The 20,391-nt window shown below is 50.5% G+C and overlaps 1 protein-coding gene across 10 annotated transcripts in view; it reads left to right on the top strand.

Annotated features, from left to right (window-relative positions):
- Positions 1–20,391, top strand: part of SGSM3 (small G protein signaling modulator 3) — a 39,272-nt gene that overhangs the window by 16,854 nt on the left and 2,027 nt on the right. For 7 of the 10 annotated variants that reach the window (XR_006886233.1, XR_006886232.1, XM_046646885.1 and 4 more), the window contains exons 2-15: positions 15,345–15,553; positions 15,640–15,747; positions 16,360–16,503; positions 16,764–16,959; positions 17,333–17,478; positions 17,808–18,032; positions 18,388–18,442; positions 18,652–18,779; positions 18,931–19,086; positions 19,351–19,405; positions 19,592–19,641; positions 19,817–19,969; positions 20,117–20,187; positions 20,306–20,354. Coding sequence is in view for 8 of the 10 variants with exons in the window: in XM_046646885.1 (XP_046502841.1) it covers positions 15,345–15,553; positions 15,640–15,747; positions 16,360–16,503; positions 16,764–16,959; positions 17,333–17,478; positions 17,808–18,032; positions 18,388–18,442; positions 18,652–18,779; positions 18,931–19,086; positions 19,351–19,405; positions 19,592–19,641; positions 19,817–19,969; positions 20,117–20,187; positions 20,306–20,354 (1,745 nt within the window). In the remaining 2 variants the exon portion in view is untranslated. Of the gene's footprint in view, positions 1–10,306; positions 10,329–12,091; positions 12,212–12,732; positions 12,819–13,290; positions 13,358–15,344; positions 15,554–15,639; positions 15,748–16,359; positions 16,504–16,763; positions 16,960–17,332; positions 17,479–17,807; positions 18,033–18,387; positions 18,443–18,651; positions 18,780–18,930; positions 19,087–19,350; positions 19,406–19,591; positions 19,642–19,816; positions 19,970–20,116; positions 20,188–20,305; positions 20,355–20,391 lie in introns of those variants that run through there. The other 3 variants (XM_046646886.1, XM_046646891.1, XM_046646887.1) reach the window with 2 other exon arrangements.

Below are 20,391 nucleotides of genomic sequence, written 5' to 3'. Positions count from 1 at the left end.
TAAACCCCCTCTCTGGGGAGCATTCTGGAGACCACTATTAAAATAGTAATTCTTCATTATGCTATAATTATAACATAAAATTTTTTTGAACTTTTTTTTTTTTGAGGAAGATTAGCCCTGAGCTAACATCTGCTGCCAATCCTCCTCTTTTTGCTGAGGAAGACTGGCCCTGAGCTAACATCTGTGCCCATCTTCCTCTACCTTATATGTGGGACGCCTACCACCGCATGGCTTGCCAAGTGGTGCCACGTCCACACCCGGGATCCGAACCGGCGAACCCTGGGCCGCCGAAGCGGAATGTGCTCACTTAACTGCTGCACCACCGGGCTGGCCCCTAACATAAAATTTTAAGTTTAAGGGTCATTAGATTAATTACCTTGCTTCAAGTAGCATCATATTAAACTCTAATACCAGTAATTTATTAACCTAATCTCATACTTTGATTTCTATTTACAAAGCTGACACTGTAATGTAGAAAAAGCAGATTTTTTATACAAATCCTCTCCCAAGTGAAGCAGATTTTTTAATTTCATTTAAGAAGTCTTCAAAGGGAGAGTTCCTGAGCATTGTTTTGATTACAGATATTGCTGTTAGGTGCTTAAATGTCATATCAACAGATGACTAGATTAGGAAATGAAAACATATGGCTATAAAGACTGCATAGTTACTGGGGAAAAGGCTGATAATTTAATGTTAAGTAGAGAAAAAATGTTTTAAAATCTTTAAGAACTGTATTTATGTAGAGAAAAACCAAAAGAGCATAGAAGAGAGGAAAGTGAGATTTATTGGGGTGGCAAAAATGTGGCAGAATTTTTTAAAATTTTGATTTTCATTAATGTTGTTGTGTTAGTGTAATTGCAAAAGTCAGAGGAGAGTCCAGAACTTCTCTTCCCATGGTAAACACAGTGACTGTGCTTATAAACTCCAGAGATTTTCTTCTGACCTGTAATTTAGACTTATCCGGCTGCACTGTATGATTTGTGATTGCATCTTATTGTGTTCTCAATGGAACAGAACAGACCTGTGCAAAGTGCCCAGAAGTGCTGGGAAGAAGCACTCCTGCGCCTTGGGCTCTGACAGCCGTGTCCCCCGACCTCAGCTCCCGGCTGGGCACCGAATGCCTGGGCTGTGGAGAAAACTCTGGGGACAGGAAGGCGTTTCTGTAAAAGTAGATCGGGAAATAGCATTTTTTTTCCTCAGAGCCTGTCTTGCAAATTGCTGTACTTTTCTGGTCTCCTGATTTGTAAGCCTCTGTTTTCCTTTAAACTGCTTTCAGCGGCTTTTGCTTTGGGGAAAGTATTGCAGTTCTGTGTAAGAGAAAGCAGCTGCAATCCCACGTGAAGTCAGTCACCTGGGGATTTTATTTAGCCTTTAAAAACAAAACAACAACAGTAGCTTGAGAACAGTGTCGCCAGTTGTTTTTCCAGTGAGTGCTAGACCGTTAGGGGGAAACTTGTTATAATAACTTGAAAGATGACAGACTTTACCTTTTAGCAGCTCAGGGAGTTCCTGCCTTCACAGGTTGCTAAGATGTCAGATTCATGCTGAGTGGTGTGAGGAGAGTCTTAGTTACGTGTGACAGGAAGGGATCCTTTTCACAGTTAGAGATAAGCTGTTTCTAATAGTCTGCACCTTTTCTTTTCACTTTTGCTTTCCTTGGTTTTGTCTAAACGTTAAATCCTGCCGAGGTGGCTCTTGGAGGTGACAAGTAGGAGCTGTGTCAGAGGAAGAGGAAGGCGAGGCTTAGAGAAGCCACGTGGCTGCTGTAAGTTCAGGCCTTCGTTTGCGGACCTTGGAAACGCTCGAGGACACGTTCATATTCCTCAGTGTTCTGTCCTTAAGCTGTAATTTTTTTTGAGATATAATTCATGTGCCATAAAAGTCACCCTTTTTTTGTTGTGTTTTACGTAGTTTTATTAAATTAAAATGGTTTTATACAATTAACATGAGCTCACTGGTCATTTTTGTTCTCTGAGATGCTAAATTAACATTCATTTACAGCATTGGGGAGAGCTGTGGTGGGCAATAAACATATCGTTTATGTTGGTCTTTATATAGTATATAAATATATATATATGTATATATATATAGTAGGACTGTGGTGCTGTGATTCAGAAAAATGCAAATAAAATAACAGATACTAAAACAGTGTTGCCAAAGGAAATGCCTAGAAGGTAAAAAGTTGGGTTCTATGAGAAACTGCTAATGGACCTCCAATATTAGTAATGGAATCCTGCTGAGAATGCACACTGTGCCTGCCAGGCTTCTGTGCAACGAGGTGAGGCCATGTTGAGGTGAGCCATGAGGCTGTGGACTGACTTGTGTCCCCACCCAATTCGTATGCTGAAGCCTAACCACCCCCTCCCCCAATGCAGCTGTATCTGGAGATAGGGTCTTTAGGAGGTAATTAAGGTTAAATGAGGTCATAAGGGTGGGGCCCTAATCCGATAGGACTGGGGCCTTATAAGAAGAAGAGATTTCTTCCCTCCTCTCCCCCCCATGTGAGGACACAGCAAGAAGGTGACTGTCTGCAAGCCAGGAGGAGAGCCCTCGTCAGAAAGCAAATCAGCCAGCACCTTGGTCTTGGACGTCCCAGCCTTCAGAACTGAGAGAGGAAACTTTCTGTTGTTTACACTCCCCAGGCTGTGGTACTTTGTTATGGCAGCTCAAGCAGACTAAGACACCACATGAGTGAGTTCTAGCCAATGAGGTACGAGCAGAAATGACAAGTGTAACTTCTGGGTTTGCCATTTTGGAGAATGGGCATGCCCTCCCCTTCCCCTCCTCTTTTTCTCATCAACAGGAACCTGTACATGGTGGTAGTCAGCCATGTTGGACCACTCACATGAGGACAGTGCCTTAGGGATGGACAAACTTAGAACATAACATAGAAGGGGCCCGGGTCCCTCACAACATGGATCTGTCATCCTAGGTAAAAGTCACCCTTTTAAAGTATACAATTCAAAGTTTCCAGTCTATTCACTGTGTTGTGCAACCATCACCACTATCTAACTCCAGAATATTTTTATCACCCCAAAAAGAAACCCCATACCCATTAGCAGTCATTCTCTATTTCTTCCTCCCTCCAGCCCCTGGCAACCACTAAGCTACTTCCTGTGTCTATGGATTTGCCTATTCTGGTCATTTCATATAAATGGAATCATAGAATATGTGATCTTCTGTGACTGGCCTCTTTCACTGAACATGTTTTCAAGGTTCACCCAATTGTAGTATGGATCAGTACTTCCTTTTTTATGACTGAATAATATTCCATTGCGTGGATATACACATTTTATTTATCTGTGCATCCTTTGAAGGATAGCTGTATTGTTTCCACTTGGGGGTTATTATAAATAATGCTGCTGTGAACATTTGTGTACAAGTTTCTTTCTTTTTTTTTTTTTTTCCTTTTTGAGGAAGATTAGCCCTGAGCTAACATCCATGCCCATCTTCCTCTACTTTGTATGTGGGGCACCTGCCGCAGCATGGCTTGCCAAGCAGTGCCATGTCCACACCCAGGATCCAAACCGGTGAACCCCAGGCTGCTGAAGCAGAACGTGTGAACTTAACCGCTGCACCACCGGGTCGGCCCTACAAGTTTCTTGATGTAATTATTTTTGAACATAATACCTTTATACTTTTTCAAAAACAAAACATTAAAAATCAAGACCAATGAATCTCATACTCCTACCACCTAACCCAGCCATCTTCATTTTTGTGTTACCTTCAGCATGTATGTATTATCTTTTGAATTGTTGAAATCATGTACTATCTTGATGCCGATGACTCCACTTTTCTTCTGATCCCTCTTCAACCCCCCTCCAGTTGAACTTTCACCCTCACCATTAAAACTTGAAGCTCTTGTCAAGATTGCCAACAACCACCACCTTGCCAAACCACTGACCAATTATCTGTCCCCATACTCCTTGACCTTTAGGTAGCCTGTGACACTGATGATCGCCCCCTCCTGGAAGAGCTTTCTTCTCTTGGTTTCTACACCACCACATACTACTGTGTTCCTTCTACTTCACTGACCTCTCCTCAAATTTTATTTCTTGTTTCTTTCTCTGCCTGACTTCTAAGTGTTGGAATGTTCCAGGATTGGGTTCTAGGTCCTCTCTTCTGCATTTTCTCCTCGGCCATGACATCTAGTCCTGATGATTCCCAAGTTCACATCTCCAGTTCTGTGAACTGGGCTTCTGTGAACTCCATACTCCTACACAAAGCTCCTTTCTTGACATTTCCACTTAGAGGTCTAATAAGCATCCAGCTTAACATGGCCAAAGCAGATCTCTTGATTTCTAACCCTGAAACCTGCTCTCCCCTCGGCTTTCCCTCATCTTGGTTAATGGGACCTGCACAGTTGTTCAGGTCAAAAACCTAGGAGACATCATTGATTCTTTCTTTCCATTATCTACCTCTGCACTTCCAAATTATATCCAGAATCTGGTTACTTGTAACCATCTCAACTACTTTAATCTAAGATGCCGTGTCTTAACCTAGACAACTGTTACAGCTGCCGCCCTTCACCCCGCCGCGGTTCATTCTTCACCCAGCAGCCAGTGTGCTTTATTTAAAACCTAAGTCAAACCATGTTGTGCCCCTGCTCAAAGCTCTCCAATTTACAGAAATTCATGAGTGAAGTGGTTTTTTAAATCACAAAATTAGTTTTTACCAACATTGAGTATTTTATTTTTAAAAAGTTTTATATGTATGTATATACATATAATTATATGAAGGTGCATACATTCGTCTGTGTGTGTGTATAAATGTGTGCTTCCATCACCAAAGGGACACACTTCCTTGGCTCTCTAGGTCTCAAATCCAGCACCTCCAAGAAGGGTTCATTAGGCCGTTTGGGATCAGGTGCTCATGCCTGGTCTGGTCTTGTTCGGCAATGGCTGCTGAGTCTTAAGGTTGGCACACCCAGGTCTGTGCTTGCCCAGAACCATCAGTTAGGCTCAGGGAGATGAAGTCGTGCAAATATAAACAGCTCCCCAGAACTGTGCTGTTGGGAAGAGTGAGAAAAGGACACAGTTTCAGAAAGTGTGGTGGGGATTGCTGTTTTCCAGACACCCAGAAGAAGGGAGAATATGGAGTAAATAAAATGCTAGTTATTTATTACCATGGTATGAAATATGACTTTTATTTACTTTTTCCTCATCTGCTCTTCATTCATTCGTCTAATTTATCTAACAAATGTTTATCAAGAGACTTCTGAGTGCCAAGGATGTAACGAGAAACTGGGTGTAGTCTAGTCTAGAGGGGTCAGTTGGCCAAAAGAGAAAAAGCGATAAAAATGCTCTGGTGATACGTGCTGTGATGGACTTATTCACAGGGCTTTATAGGAGCATAGAGAGAGAACTTCAACTAAAGGCGGAGAAGGGTCGTGCAGGTTATAGTAGTTATCTATTGATGTGTGACACATCACCCCAAAACTTAGCAGCTTAAAACAACGTAATCATTTATTATCTCTCAAGGTTTCTGGGGGTCAGGAATTCAGGGGCGTGTTGGTTCAGATTCTGAGAAGAGGGTCGCTCACAACTTTGCAGTCAGATGCTGGCTGGGGCTGCAGGCATCCGAAGGTTTGGGACCAGGGGATCTACTTCCAAGGTGGCTCACTCGTGTGGCTGACAAGTTGGTGCCTCTCCGTGGTGCTCCTTGGGTGTCCTCATCTCATGGCAGCTGACTTCCCCCAGGACGAGTGGCAGGAGAGCTCAAGGGGGAGCTGCAGTGCCGACTATGGCCTGTCCTTGGAGGTTACACACGGCCACTCTGCCATATTCTGTTGGTCACAGAGGTTAGCTGTTGCTCAGCGTGGAGGGGCCTACACAAGGGTGTGAATACCAGGAGGCTGAATCATTTGGGGCCATCGTGGAGGCTGGCCACCACAGAAACCTTCTTTCTGTGAAAACATGTCGTTTGAGTTGAGTCTTCAAGTATGAATAGGAGTCTGTCTGACAGGAAGGAGAAGACTGTTAGAGACAAAAGGAAGGCAGCATTTGGGCAGCTGGAATAGGTCAGCCAGCATGACTGTAGTGTAGGGTAGAGTGGGGATGGTGAGAGAGGAGCAGAACCAGGTCCTGTAGAACCTCATGCTGTTAGAAACTGTGGCCCATGTTCTGGGGATATGGCACGTCATTGCCAGAGTGAAGCGGAAGACGCAGGGATCAGATTTGCATTTGAGAAAGATAATGTCGGCAGTAGGAAGCAGCTGGAAATAGGAGTCTGGAGCTTGGGAGAAACGTGTCAGCAGAGGAGGGAGTTGACAGGTGGTTGTGAAAGCTCTGGCAGGGCACGAGATTGCCCAGGAATAGCTCCGAGTGAGAAGAGCAAGGGCAGAGGGTGGAGCCCACACACATTTTAGAGGTATGCTGAGGAAGAGAAGCCAGGAAGAACCCCAATGTTTTTGTACCCTACCTTGAAAAAAGTACTCATGTATTTTCCAATAAATGTTCATATCCCATTGAGCATTTATTGTCTGATTTTACTTTTTTTAGCATCTGTAGTAGCCACATTATCATCTTACTCCAGCCTTTCTCGGACTTTCCTGGCTTTGCACTTCTCTCTCCCAGTTAGTTACTGATAGACTTCAGTGTTCTGTCATTTCCTCGTGGAAAAATAATAGTCTTCAGGATTGCAGAGGCCTCTTAGAATACAAGTATTTTTGCTTTTGCTGCTTACAGCTTTCATGTTCCCTGGCAAATGCGTGACCAGCTCTGTGGTTGTGGCAGCTCTGCTGTATCATCAAGAAAACAGACAGGGGGGCTGGCCCCGTGGCCGAGTGGTTCAGTTGGCGCGCTGCGCTGCAGGCGGCCCAGTGTTTCGTTGGTTCGAATCCTGGGCGCGGACATGGCACTGCTCATCAGACCATGCTGAGGCAGCGTCCCACATGCCACAACTAGAAGGACCCACAACAAAGAATATACAACTGTGAACCGGGGGGCTTTGGGGAGAAAAAGGAAAAAATAAAATCTTTAAAAAAAAAAAAGAAAACAGGACAGGGGGTTAAGAGTAGATGAAGGACTGGATCTCGCTGATCTGCATCAAGAGGCCACACACACGGGTGTTTACAGTGACATCTGACGGGCTCCCTTGTGAATACAGTTTGTCTGTGTAGCATCGGCAAACTAGAGAGAAATGCACTGGAGGCAGAGTAAAAAGACTGACTCCTTTAAGCATGTAAATTTAATGTTTAAAAATTCCTTCTAGAGCACCCAGAGTTGCTTGCATCAATCCTGTTTTTCAGAAGTGTCTGCCTCTTGGTACCTCTCTGACAGCAGCAGGGCAGCCAGTGACGTGGCTAACTCCTCAGCTGCTTCCGCCACCTCCTAGATGGCTGCTTGCGGGAAGGTTTCCATAGCAACCAGAGGCAGGAAAAACCTGCCTGCCCAGCTTAGCAGTATCTCATCCGGCTCCTGTTCGTGGAGACTCTAGGGCAGTCAGTGGGAGACGTGGCATATATGTACTATTGTAGAGACTCTTTAAAACATATCCAGAATCTGACCATTTCTCGCTGGTCCTGCTGTAGCAAAGCCAACATCGTTCCCGCTGGCGTTGCCACCACCTCCAGCCTTGAAGTCTTCCCTGCACAGCAGCCAGAGAGGGCTTTCAGAACCTAAGGCAGGTTCAGGCTCCCTCTGCTCAGAACCCTCCTGTAATGTCCCAGCTCACTGAGAGTAAGATCCAAGGTCTGTCTGGTGCTGTTGGGCCCTCTGTAACCCTGCTGCGTCTCCCACGTTTCCTCGCACTCTCCTCTCCTCACCCCAGCCCCCTGGCTGCCTTGCTGCTGCTTCAGCCTGCCAAGTGTGCTCCTGCCGTGAAGGCTTTGCACTTGGTGTTCCTTCTGTCTGGATCGCTTTTCCCTGAGATACCCACATGACTTGATCCCTCACTTCTTTGTTTGGCTCAGGTGTCACCTTATCCTCAAAGAGCTTTTCCTAACCGTTTTATACAAATAGCCCCTCTCTTCCAATACTCTCTGTACCCTCATTTACTTTTCTCAGAGTACACAGTCATCATGATCTGACACAGCTGTTTTTGTGTTCATTGTCTGACTCTCTGCTGTAATGTAGTGGCTAGGACTTCTGTTTTTCACTGTTGCATCTCAGCCCTTAGAACCACGCCTGGCTCAAGGCAGCGCTCTATAGCTGTTTGTTGAGTGAGTGAATGAGTGGGAGGCAGGCTAAGGTCAGGAGGGGGATCCGCTTATTGAGAATTGTCTTCCCAGCCCCCTCAGTCCTCCACAGCCAGAGACAGCTCATTTCCTTTACCACAAGCAACACCTGCTTCCTTCACACTTTCTCTGCCCTTCCAGAAGAAACAACAAGATCACTACCTCTGGGGCCTCAGTGAGGAGGAGTCTTTCTCACGATCTCAACTGGCTTAAATTATGTTGAAACATAGGAAATTACCATTTGTATAGGTCGTAATGGAGGGACATCAGTGGTATCACATGGCTTTTAGTAAACCTCAGTGTAGAGGGCCCAGACATTAACAATAAATTTCTAGAAATTATGAGGACTACTACTAATTGCCTTGTGCTTCCTGAGTACTTGTTGTGTGTCAGACGGTGTGCTAAGGGCCTTATTTGCATTCTCACTTAATCCTCATAGCCACCGTAAGACATAGATATTTTTATTCCACTTTATGGATAAGAAAACAGATTCAAAGAGGTGAAGTGAGGGGCCAGCCCGGTGGCATAGCGGTTAAGTGCACACATTCTGCTTCTCAGCAGCCTGGGGTTTGCCAGTTTGGATCCTGGGTGCGGACATGGCACCACTTGGCAAGCCATGCTGTGGTAGGCGTCCCACATATAAAGTAGAGGAAGATGGGCACGGATGTGAACTCAGGGCCAGTCTTCCTCAGCAAAAAAAAGAGGAGGATTGGCAGTAGTTAGCTCAGGGCTAATCTTCCTCAAAAAAAAACAAAGGTGAAGTGAACTTGCCTGAGGTTATAACAAGTGAGGAGCAACAGAGCTGGGGTTGGAATCCACCTCCATCTGACTGGAGACGTCTTCACTTTAACCGCAGTGCTGTCCAGCCTCTGCACTAAGGCGGGGCAGGCGATGAGCTCTGAAGCCGCCCCCTCCTCGACTAGCACCATGGCGCAAACGCCCTCCCGGGGCTCCAGGCCCATGGGTGGCATAACCGAGCACAGGTTATTCTCCCAGGGCTACCTGGCTGGTGGCTGTGATGTCGTCTCACAGGGTGGGTGGCGGGCAGCGTGTGTTGCAGGAGGCACCGTTGCTGGAGCCTATTTGGAAAACTGTGCAGGTCCAGGTCTTTTCGAGGCTTACTTTCTCGTATATAGAGAATAGAGAGATCTACTTCAAAAGGTGTCATGAGGATTGAATGACGACGTGATTCTTAAAACTGCTAGTCCCTTTTAGGTAAAAATATGTAGTGCTCCATCCAGCGCCAAATTCTGATTCAGACCAGGCCCCACGTATCTGTTACACCGAAGGGAGACAGGATGCTTTCACGGTGGTCCTCCTGCAGCACAGATGAGCCTCGGCTGCCTGAGCCAGTCGGGAAGGCGGCTTCTCCGTCTGGCTCTCAGCAGGGCTTGGAAGCAGGAGGGAGGGGCTCTCCCAGGTGGGCACCAAAGCCTCCACCAGGGGCATTTCGCCCCGACTTCGCATGGTCAGGGTGTCTGGGGGTAGGAGTCGAGGTTGGTGACCCAGCTGAGCTGCCCTTAGGAGCTCTTTTGCCCCCAAATTTGCAAATATGTCTTTAAAGAGAACTGGGATTTTTTTTCCTGTGCCCGTTTTCAACAGATGCTCGAGTTAAGGGCCCACAGGGTGATGTTTCCTCACAGCTCCCTTGAAGCGGTTGTGACTTTCCTTTTTGGTTTCTTCTTCTTCTTTTTTATATATATATATATTTATAATATCGCCTACCTTTCCCTTAATATACATGGGTTTTCTGTACCTCTGTTCCTTTGTGTGTGTGTGTGTGTGTGAGAGAGAGAGAGGAAGATTGTCGCTGAGCTAACATCTGTGCCGGTCTTCCTCTATTTTGTATGTGGGATGCTGCCACAGCATGGCACCTGACAAGTGGTGTAGGTCCGTGCCCGGGATCCAAACCTATGAACCTCAGGCTGCCGAAGCAGAGCACACAAACTTAACCACTATGCCACTGGGCCAGCCTCCCTCCTTTTTGGTTTCATTTTCTTACCTGACCCTTCTGGCTTACCCAGAATTCCCAACACCAGAGTTCTGTGGCAGATAGCCTGGAGAAGACTGGGGCTGCTGTGGACCAGAGTAACAACTGTCACTTCCAAGCTCTCGTCACCAGAAAAATGGCAAAAGGAGGTTTTTCTTCTAGGTAAATGTGATTTCAAGGAAAAGACAACTTGTCCTAAAATATTGAACCATATCTCCTTACTGTTACTTCACATTTATTTCTGGAGTCAAAGCTTTTCATTCACAGTTATAAGTAAGAGGCTATTCAGGAAAAAGACTGAGAAAACTACTCTAAAACTGCATTTCTGTTGAAGCTCAAGCGGGTGATAATAGACTCTTTCTGGTTCTAATAGGGCAGGTTAGAAAGAGAGAGTTAGAAAGCCAGAGGAGCCACTTGTGCTGACACCCCAGATGATGGCATTTGTTTTTTTAATTGAGATATAATTCACATACTATAAAAGTCACCATTTTTAAAGTGTACACAGTACGGTGGTTTTAGTATTTCGTACTGTTGTGCAGCTGTCACCACTATCCACTTCCAGAACATTTTTCATCTCTCCAAATAGAAACCCCGTTAACAATTCCTCTGCATTCCCCTCTCCCCGTCCCTTGGCAGTCACCAATCTACTTCCTGTCTCTAAGGATTTGCCTCTCCTGGACGTTTCATTTGAGTAGAAGCACACAATATTCATCCTCTTGTGACGCTTCTTTCACTTAGCATGATGTTTTCAAGATTCATCTATGTTATAGCCTTGTTGGTTCTTCCTTCCTTCTCACAGTTGAATAAATTTCATTGTATAGATATTCCATACATTTTGTATATCCATTCATCGGTTGTTGGACATTTGGGTTGTTTCTACTTTTTTGGCTGTAATGAATAATGCTCCCATGAATATCCATATGCAAGTGTTTGTGTGGATACATGCTTTCATTTCTCTTGGGTGAATAACTAGGAGTGGGATTGTTGGGTCCTGTAATTCTGTGTTTATCTCTTTGAGGAACTGCCAAACTGTTTTCCACAGCAGCTGCACCTTTTTACATTCCCACCAGCAATGGATGAGGATGCAATTTCTCCACATCCTCGTCAACACTTATGATTGTCTGCCTTTTCGATGATAGCCATCCTAGTGGGTGTGAAGTGGTATCTCATTGTGGTTTTGATTCATATTTTCCTGGTAACTAATGATGTCAAGCATTTTTTTACCTGCTCATTGGCCATTTGCATCTCTTTTTTGGAGAAATGTATATTCAGATCTTTTGCCCATTTTTGAATTGGGCTATTTGTCCTTTTATGTTGAGTGCTTATTTTTTAAGAGGACAAAAAAGAGAGAGAGGCAGGGGTTTCAACAGCGACAGGAGAGATATATTGCCATTTCCTAGTTTCCCAGCCGTAGGGCTAGTGGAAAACGTTGAAGAGCAGACTGTTGGACGAGGTGGAAAATGTCAGTGTCGGGGTGAGTGGAGTCATTGACTCAGCAGCTCGGCTGAATTCCATGCAAATGATCCTCGGAGATTCCGTCTCAGGGGAACCCAGTCATGGAGGTTTTGGTAGTGGCTGGTTTTTGTTTTCTTTTTTAAGGAACATTTGCCTGAGCATAGCGCATCGGGAAGTCTGTACGTATGGTTTTCTCCTTCCTGGATAATGTGGGGGCTGAGTGGACACCCCCCTTGGCTGACAGAGCTGTTAAGAACGTTAGTATTGTAGCTTCTTCAAAGTGTATCCTCTCTCAGATGAACTCTTCAGAATAGGAGGCTTTTTAAGTCTGACTTTTCCTTCTCTTGTTGAACAGTGGCCAGGACTTCCCTCCCCTCTGCTTCTGGGCCGGCAAAACCAGAGTGGTGGGTGGAAAGGATCACAGGAGAGGAGCCGCTTTAGAATGACTTTCCCCTTTGCTCTCCTACCAGGGCTGCTGTTTCTTTATCAGATGAAGCCTGAGGAGCCTTCCAGCTGTGAGATATTAGGAGAGGAAAACTTCTGAGTCTGGATCTGCAGAAGACTCGCCTCGCCTCTCTGCACAATGTCAGGTGGGAGGAGGGCCTGGGCTGGAAATGGGGTGAGAGGCCCCCAGAGAGCAGGGGCATCTTGCCCAGGAGGACCCACCCGTGGGATGGAAGTGGGCTTGTTTGTTTTTCATATACCTTTGAGGCTCACTAAGACCATCCAGGTAAGAGGGGTAAAAAGGAGCAAGACTTCTGATGGGGCGTCGGGAGAGTCGCTGCAATCTCTTCTGAGCTCAGCTCTCCCGTTTGCCCGAGTCTCTGTCCTCCACCCTCCTTCCGGCCTACAAATCCTCATTCTTAGGTGGAGGAGGAGGCAAGGAGATGAGATTTGGTTATGTTTTCTGACATGCTCCTGTTTTTCTTTTCCTCCTCTGGAAAGTTGCACGTCTCTAGGTTTCTTCCCCTCCCTCACCCATTCCGCTTGAGACGGGCAGTCCCTTCACTGCTGGTGCCTTGGGGTGGCAGGGGAATGTCCTGGCTTGAATTTTCCCCCTGAACACTCTGCATTTTCGTCATCTCCTATTCCTGGTCCTCCTTGATTTTAGGAAGCCATGTGCCTTCTGCCAGTGGCCCCTTCTCAGCCCTAACTCCAAGCATGTGGCCTCAGGAGATCCTGGCCAAGTACACGCAGGTACAGCAATTTACCAGCACTCTGTTCCCAAGCTGTGGTGCCGAAGGGGACCCACACTACAGGTTCTAGGGCATAGGTGGCCACTCCACCATAGTCACATAGGGTCAGAGGCCACCCTCAGAGATGGCAGCTTAGCTCCGCCTTCTCTGTGAATAAGTCATTAGGTTAAAGTATTATGGCACTATGTGCTTAGTATTATGGAGACACAGAAATGCATAAAACAGTTCTCTTACCTTGATCTTACCGTCTTTGACCTCCATGAAGAACAGGGAAAATGCTGGGAGAATTCCAGAAGGTAGTGGCCCCCTGCAGCTGAGTGATGACCACAGAGGCTTCAGGGAACGGTGGCCTCTGATCTGAGTCTTGAAGGCTGGGTGGAATTTCAGCAGGCAGCAACGCGGGTGGCTGTGATCCCAGAACCTGTAGTCCCAGACAGGGCCACCTGACTGACTCTTCCCCATCCTGGTTCTAGAAGGAAGAGTCAGAGGAGCAACCAGAGTTCTATTATGATGAGTTCGGCTTCCGTGTGGACAAGGAAGGTAATATTTTGTGTAATCTTGCTGGTGTCCTCTGTCCTCTGGGGAGGACAGAGCTCCACTGACACTCATCGAGCAGCTGTGGCCTCTGGGCTCCGGATGTTTCCCCGCCCCAGGACCCACAGAGCTGCATCTGAGGGTGCTGCTGTTATAAGTAGATGGTGACCTCTGGTGTTTTTTAGATTAATTTTATTGATCTTCATGTGATAATAAAAGCAATAATATTCATTAAAGAGAAGTAGAAAAATACAGAAAAATGTAAAGATTAAAACAAATTAACCCGTAATGCCACAACCTGAAGATAACTGCTGACGTTTTTGTGTATTCCTTTCCTGGCTTTGTATCGGTATGTGCTTTCATAACTAAGACTATCTCATATACACGTTTTCATATTGCTCTTAGATCTCTTAACATTATACCACGAGCATTTTTTCTGTCAGTTAAGAACTCTTTAAAAGCCTATTTTTCAGTGGCTGCATGATATCCCACTATAATGGGTTTATCAAAATCTTTTTATAGCCATTCTATAAGTGGGCCTCTAGGCCATTTCCATTGTTTTCTACTATACAGACACCTGTTGGTTCCCGAGATGGGAAAGCCATCTGCCAGAACCCAGGGTGCCTGTCCCAGCATCTGACTGTGACTGGGAGATTTTAATTGGCTGAAACCAGTTGTCCTCGGATCACTTGTGTTTCCAGTTCTGACAGAAGTTTCCCTTGTTCTCTAGTTTGCAGACAGATATTTGGAAGTTAAAAGCTGGGCCTGAGAGGAATGCTGGGAGCTTTCTAGCATGATGGAAGTACTCTCTGTCTTGATGGGAATGATGTTTAGACGTTGGTGTATTGATGCTCACTGAAGTGTACACTTAAAATTTGTGCATTTTACTGTATGTAAATTCAGGAAAGGAGAAGCTTTAGAAAGCTGAGGCTGAGGGCGTGGCTTTAGGATGAGTAGGGACGAGGCTGGCTGTGGGGCCAATAGCACCTTGCTTGCCCGGTGGCTGCAAGAGCCTTGTTGGCATTCGCGCAAGCATTTCAGGAGGCCGACTGTGGGTTGTGTGCTCTCCACTGCTGCCTCCCAGTGCCTGGAACAAAACCAAAGGGCCAAACAAATAAGTGCTGGGGGCAAGAGGAGCTGTGGAGAAATTCAGGGACTAGCGAAGAGGGTGGTGGATTGTAAATAAGGTGGTGAAGGAAGCTTCTAGGGGGAGACATTTGAACAGAAACTAGGAGGAAGTGAAGCAGTGAGGGGAGCCAAGGAAGGGGAATAATAAGTGCGGAGGCCTGAGTGGGGGTGGGTCTGGTGGGAAATAGCAGAGTGGAGGGAGCCAGAGTGGCATAGTAGGAGATGAGGACAAGGAGGGGGTGGGCCACGAGGAGGTGGGGCACCGAGCCCTGTAAGGCCTTTGGCTTTGCACCTGAGGTGGGCAGGTGGGACTAGAGGGCTCCCAGCAGAGTGACATGATCTGACTGTCTGGGAAGGGCCACCCTGACTGCTGTGTGGAGAATAGCCTTTGGGAGGCAGGGGTGGAAATGGGCCAGGGAGAAGGCTGTGGGGGTGATCCAGACGAAGGATGATGGCTCCGACTAGGGCACTGTCCGAGGTAGTACGAGTGGCGGGATTCTGCCTGTGCTCTGAAGGCAAAGCCTGCGGCATTTGCTGATGGGTTGGACATGGGGTCTCAGTGGGGGAGGAGCTGAAGGTGCCTGAGCATCTGGAGCGTGGAGGGGGGTCGATGGATCTGGGAGACTGCGGCAGGGGCAGGTTTGGGGGAGAAAGTGAAGAGCTCGGGTTTGCTGGTCGGGATGCCTGTGGAACGTGCAGCTGGAGCCACAGAAGCTGTTGGAAATGCGGCTCTGGGTTTTGGTCGCGAGATCTGGACGCTGGAGCTGAAGCCCAGGGCCCTCTGCTTGGGAGAACGTGCAGTGAGGAGTCGTTTCCTTCCTGCTGTGCTCACCCCTGCGGCCCTGGGCTCACTCTCTCCTGGCAGATGGTGCTGACCCCAGTTCCAGCAAGCTGCCAGGTGTGTCTCTGATGGAGGACCCTCCACAGAGGCTGCGGTGGCAGGCCCACCTGGAGTTCACCCATAATCATGACGTGGGGGATCTCACCTGGGACAAGATTGCTGTCTCCCTACCCCGCTCTGAGAAGCTTCGCTCCCTGGTGCTGGCTGGCATCCCACACAGCATGAGGCCCCAGGTGAGGTGGCCAGAGGGACCCGCAGAGGGGCAAAAGGGTTCAGATGTGCCTTGAGAGACTGAGTGCTCATGCTGGCTCCCCCTCAGTTGTGGATGCGGCTCTCCGGGGCCCTGCAGAAGAAGAGGGGTTCCGAGCTGTCCTACCGAGAGATTGTGAAAAACAGCTCCAACGACGAGACCATTGCTGCCAAACAGGTGAGGCCAGGGCAGTGCGGGGCGCCCTTCGGGAAGCGCTTTCTGCCCAGAAACTGTGTGGACCTACAGGACGGCAGTGGGCTGCCTGGGGTTACCAGAACCCGCCCTTGGCAGGGGTGGCGTGAGAGAGCATGGCAGCCGTGTGGCAGCCATGGGCAATCGTTTCACCCGCAAACATACTGTCAGAACAAGCTTGCTCCCTCCTGGGTCCTCTGTAGGCAGCAGAGAGAATTGTCAAAAGGGTCACCTAACTTGAGTGCATATTAGGACCACCTGGAGATTTTAAATACAGATTTCCAGGCCTCGCTTCAGAGATTCTCATTCTGGTTTGAGCCCCAGGGACCTGTAACTTTATTTTTATAAGTTCTGTGGTGAATCTGGTGGGATCAGCTACGTGGTAACTGGAATCTAATCCTGAAGGCTGGAGGGTCACTTTGACCCGGAGCATGAGGAATCCCCATTCCTGGGTAAGAAGCCTGCCTGGGGTTTGCCCCACAAAGGGGTCTCTCAGCCTCCCTCGCAGGGGTCTCAGGTGTCAGCAGTGTGGAGGGTGTGGGCCCGCAGGCCTGCAGCTGTGTCTCACAGGGTCTCACTGTGGGTGCGCTGTGACAGATTGAGAAGGACCTGCTCCGCACCATGCCCAGCAACGCCTGCTTCGCCAACGTGAGCAGCATCGGGGTGCCCCGCCTGCGCAGGGTCCTCCGAGCACTGGCCTGGCTCTACCCAGAGATTGGCTACTGCCAGGGCACGGGCATGGTGAGCACCGCCTGGAAAGGGGTGGGGGTGTCCCCAGGGTGTCCTCCAGGCTCCCAGTGGTGAACGATCCCGCCATCCAGGTAGTAGGACGAGAGGTGGGGAAGGAGGTAGGAGTCCTGAAGGAGGCTGGGGCTGCCAAATATGGCGGTTCCATCCCCGAGGAAGGCATGCGGTCTATGATGGGACCCCCAGAGGAGGGTGCCTCTTCTAATTCTCATGGAGACCTGGGTCGAGGCCTTTTGTCCCCCTGCCCTGGCCAGGTGGCCGCCTGCCTCCTGCTGTTCCTGGAGGAGGAGGATGCCTTCTGGATGATGTGCGCCATCATCGAGGACCTGCTCCCTGCCTCCTACTTCAGCACCACCCTGCTGGGTGTCCAGACAGACCAGCGGGTCCTGCGCCACCTCATCGTCCAGTACCTGCCTCGCTTGGACAAGCTGCTCCAGGAGCATGACATCGGTAAGGGCCAGCATCCAGACCCTTCTCTAGGGTCAAGGGGTCCTGAGACGGGCACAGATCCTGCAGATCGGAGGCCTGCAGACGCAGCAGCAGAGGCCAGGGCTCTGGCTGTCTTGGGAGGAAGAAGGAGCTCGTCTGACGATGGCCGAGCATGGAGCTGGCACACGCAGTCTTCGTTGCTCTCCTGTGCTTGGACATTCCCTGACACCCTGTCTCCTCTCTCCCCTGGGAGCACACAAGGCCTCTTGCTGCTTTGGGGGAGCTACCCTTCACCTCCTCCTCAGCTCGTGTGCCTGGGGGACACCCCTTTTCCAAGCTGTCCAATGCCAGCCAGCCCTGGTCCCAGCCGCAGGGCTGTGGTCTGTGTCCACAGAGCTGTCCCTGATCACGTTGCACTGGTTCCTCACGGCCTTCGCCAGCGTCGTGCACATCAGGCTGCTGCTGCGCCTCTGGGACCTGTTCTTCTACGAGGGCTCCCTGGTGCTGTTCCAGACCACTCTGGGCATGCTGCGCCTCAAGGTGCTGCTGCAGCCCCCTGTCCACCCCAGGGCCACACCACCCAGCTTCCCAGCTGAAGAATAGGAGCCCTGTGTGCCACACACAGCTGTCCTGGTGCCCCTCCCCTGGGGGAAACAGTGGGGTCCAGGCTTGAGCATCATGTGGCCTGACCACTGGCCCTTCCTGAGAGGCCCCTGGTGGGGGGTCTCCTGGGGTCACAACTCCTTGTGCTCAGCCTGATCATCCAGAGAAGTCACAAGTGCCTGATTGATGGTGATTGGGGTCAGCTCACGGGCCTGGCGCCTGGCAGTAACACCCCCTCTCCTCACTCCTTCTCTTGCATGGCCCAGGAGGAGGAGCTGATCCAGTCCGAGAACTCGGCCTCCATCTTCAACACGCTCTCAGACATACCATCACAGATCCAGGACGCAGAGCTGCTGCTGGGGGAAGCCATGCGGCTGGCTGGCTGCCTCACCGATGTGGCCGTGGAGACCCAGCGCCGCAAGCATCTGGCCTACCTCATTGCAGACCAGGGCCCACTCCTGGGAACCAGCGCCACCACCAGCCTCTCTCAGGTGGGCCTGAGGGAGGAGGCCCCACCTCACCCAGAGCTAGGGGGCGGATTCCCTGGAGGAGGCCCCAAGTAAGAGGCCACAGGGAGCCCATCCGCCCTTCCCGCTCTGCTGCCCCTGTCCCAGGCAGCACCTGCTGCCTTGGCTTTCGTGCCTCTTTGCTGTGACCGGCCTGGTTTTAGTGCAAGACAGACCCAGCTTTGAACTGACAGTGCATTTCTGACCCTCAGAGGCCGTTTTAGATGCGGCTGCCTGAGCATGAGGCTGGACCGGGCCTCCGCGTGGGAGGGCTTCGTTGGCTGCCTCCTCCGCTTGGCCGGGTGCCTGGGCTGCCGCTGACCCCTCTTCCTGCCTGCAGGTTGTTCGGCGCAGGACCCAGCGGAGGAAGTCTGGCATCACCTCACTGCTCTTTGGTGAGAGCCGGGCACTGGGCTGAGCTCAGCGGCTCCTTCCCCGCCAGCCGAGTCCAGGCTCACTATGCTCAACGCCATAGTTGGGGGCGGTGTGGGGGTGGAGACCAGGGCCTGTCAGTCCTCATACCTGGTGTGGACTCTGAGCTTCCTCAGAGTTGGCAAGGGGGTGGGCAGGGGCCATGGCTGCCACAACTTTCTGGGCTTCCCAGGGGAGGACGACCTGGAGGCGCTCAAGGCTAAGAACATCAAGCAGACGGAACTGGTGGCTGATCTCCGGGAAGCCATCCTGCGCGTGGCACGCCATTTCCAGTGCACAGACCCCAAAAACTGTAGTGTGGTGAGTCACGGGCTCCCAGGCCTATGTGCGATGGCTCGACTTGGGGGCTCTCCTTCCCCAGCCCTATCCTGAGGTCCCAAGGCCCTGGCGAGGACGGGGGCCTTGGGCTGAGGCGCTTCCCCCTCGGTGGGCCTTTGTGCTGCTCTGGCAGGAGCTGACCCCCGACTACAGCATGGAGAGCCATCAGCGAGACCACGAGAACTACGTGGCATGCTCACGCAGCCATCGGCGCCGGGCCAAGGCCCTGCTGGACTTTGAGCGACACGATGACGATGAGCTGGGCTTCCGCAAGAATGACATCATCACGGTGCGTGGGGCGAGGCTCGGGGCGTCCGCAGACCACGGCTCGGGCCCAGGATGGGGGCGCTCAGCGGCAGGGGGGCCCTGGGAGCTGGGAGCCAGCGCCATTTGCCTGCCCCTGCTGGCCCTGAGGCTGCGAGGGGGTTCCTCCCCCGAACCTCCTCCCTGCCGAAAGCTTCTGATGGCCTGGCTGGGGACAAAACCTGATGGCATGTGAGGCACTGGGCTTGGACAACCGGAGCTTTGCTTCCTGCACTTTTCCTCCTTGCAGATCATTTCCCAGAAGGATGAGCACTGCTGGGTCGGGGAGCTGAATGGCCTGAGAGGTGAGGCCTCCCTCTAGTCTCGAGCTGTGGTGGGAGGCGGGCTGGACAGTGAAGCTGGGCACCCTTTACCACCCCCATCTCCTCGCCCTCAGCAGGAATGGGCTTCCTCTGTGTCCTCAACCCCGTGGGGGGAAGTATCAGGACACCAGGCTGTCCACTCCTCACAGGGCCCTGCTTCTCCCGCAGGCTGGTTTCCAGCCAAGTTTGTGGAAGTCCTGGATGAACGGAGCAAAGAGGTAAGAGGGCGCGCGGGCCCAGCTGTTCCTGGGAGCTGATGCTGCTGCCTAGACCTGGCGAGGCCTGCACCCTCCTAGCCAGGGCCTGGGTCCCGAGCGTGCGCTGGCTGCAGCAGTGACTGTGGATGGGGAGGGGGGGGCTGGCTGCCTCTCAGACCTCATTGCCCACCACCAGTACTCCGTCGCCGGGGACGACGCTGTGACAGAGGCGGTCACTGACCTTGTTCGAGGGACCCTCTGCCCAGCCCTCAAGGCCCTGTTTGAACATGGACTGAAGAAGCCGTCCCTCCTTGGGGGTGCCTGCCACCCCTGGTTGTTTATCGAGGAGGTAGGTCAGTGGCTGGACTCATGTCCCCCACGGTCCTACGGAGCTGGCACAGGAGTTCATCAAGTGGTGATGTGCACTGAGTTGGACCCTGTGGCTTTGACCTGGTACCTATCCTGTTGTCCCTGACACTCATCCCCTGTCCCCCAGGCGGCCGGCCGGGAGGTGGAAAGAGACTTCGACTCCGTGTATTCACGCCTAGTGCTGTGTAAGACATACAGGTAACCAGCCCCCAGCCTGGCGTCCTCCTGGCGGGGTCTCCTGGCAGCCCCGGTGCAGGGAGGGAGCGGCCCAGCCTGGCACACCAGGGCAGCGCTGGCAGCTTTGGTCTCCCCTCAGGTTGGATGAAGACGGCAAAGTCTTGACCCCGGAGGAGCTGCTCTACCGGGTAAGCGGGCAGTGGGTGGGGCAGGCCTCCTGGTTTG

Source organism: Equus quagga, chromosome 19 (assembly GCF_021613505.1).
Source record: "Equus quagga isolate Etosha38 chromosome 19, UCLA_HA_Equagga_1.0, whole genome shotgun sequence".
NCBI classification, from domain to species: Eukaryota; Metazoa; Chordata; class Mammalia; order Perissodactyla; family Equidae; genus Equus; species Equus quagga.
Note: the sequence above shows the minus strand (reverse complement) of the source record. Positions and strands in the feature narration are given on the sequence as shown.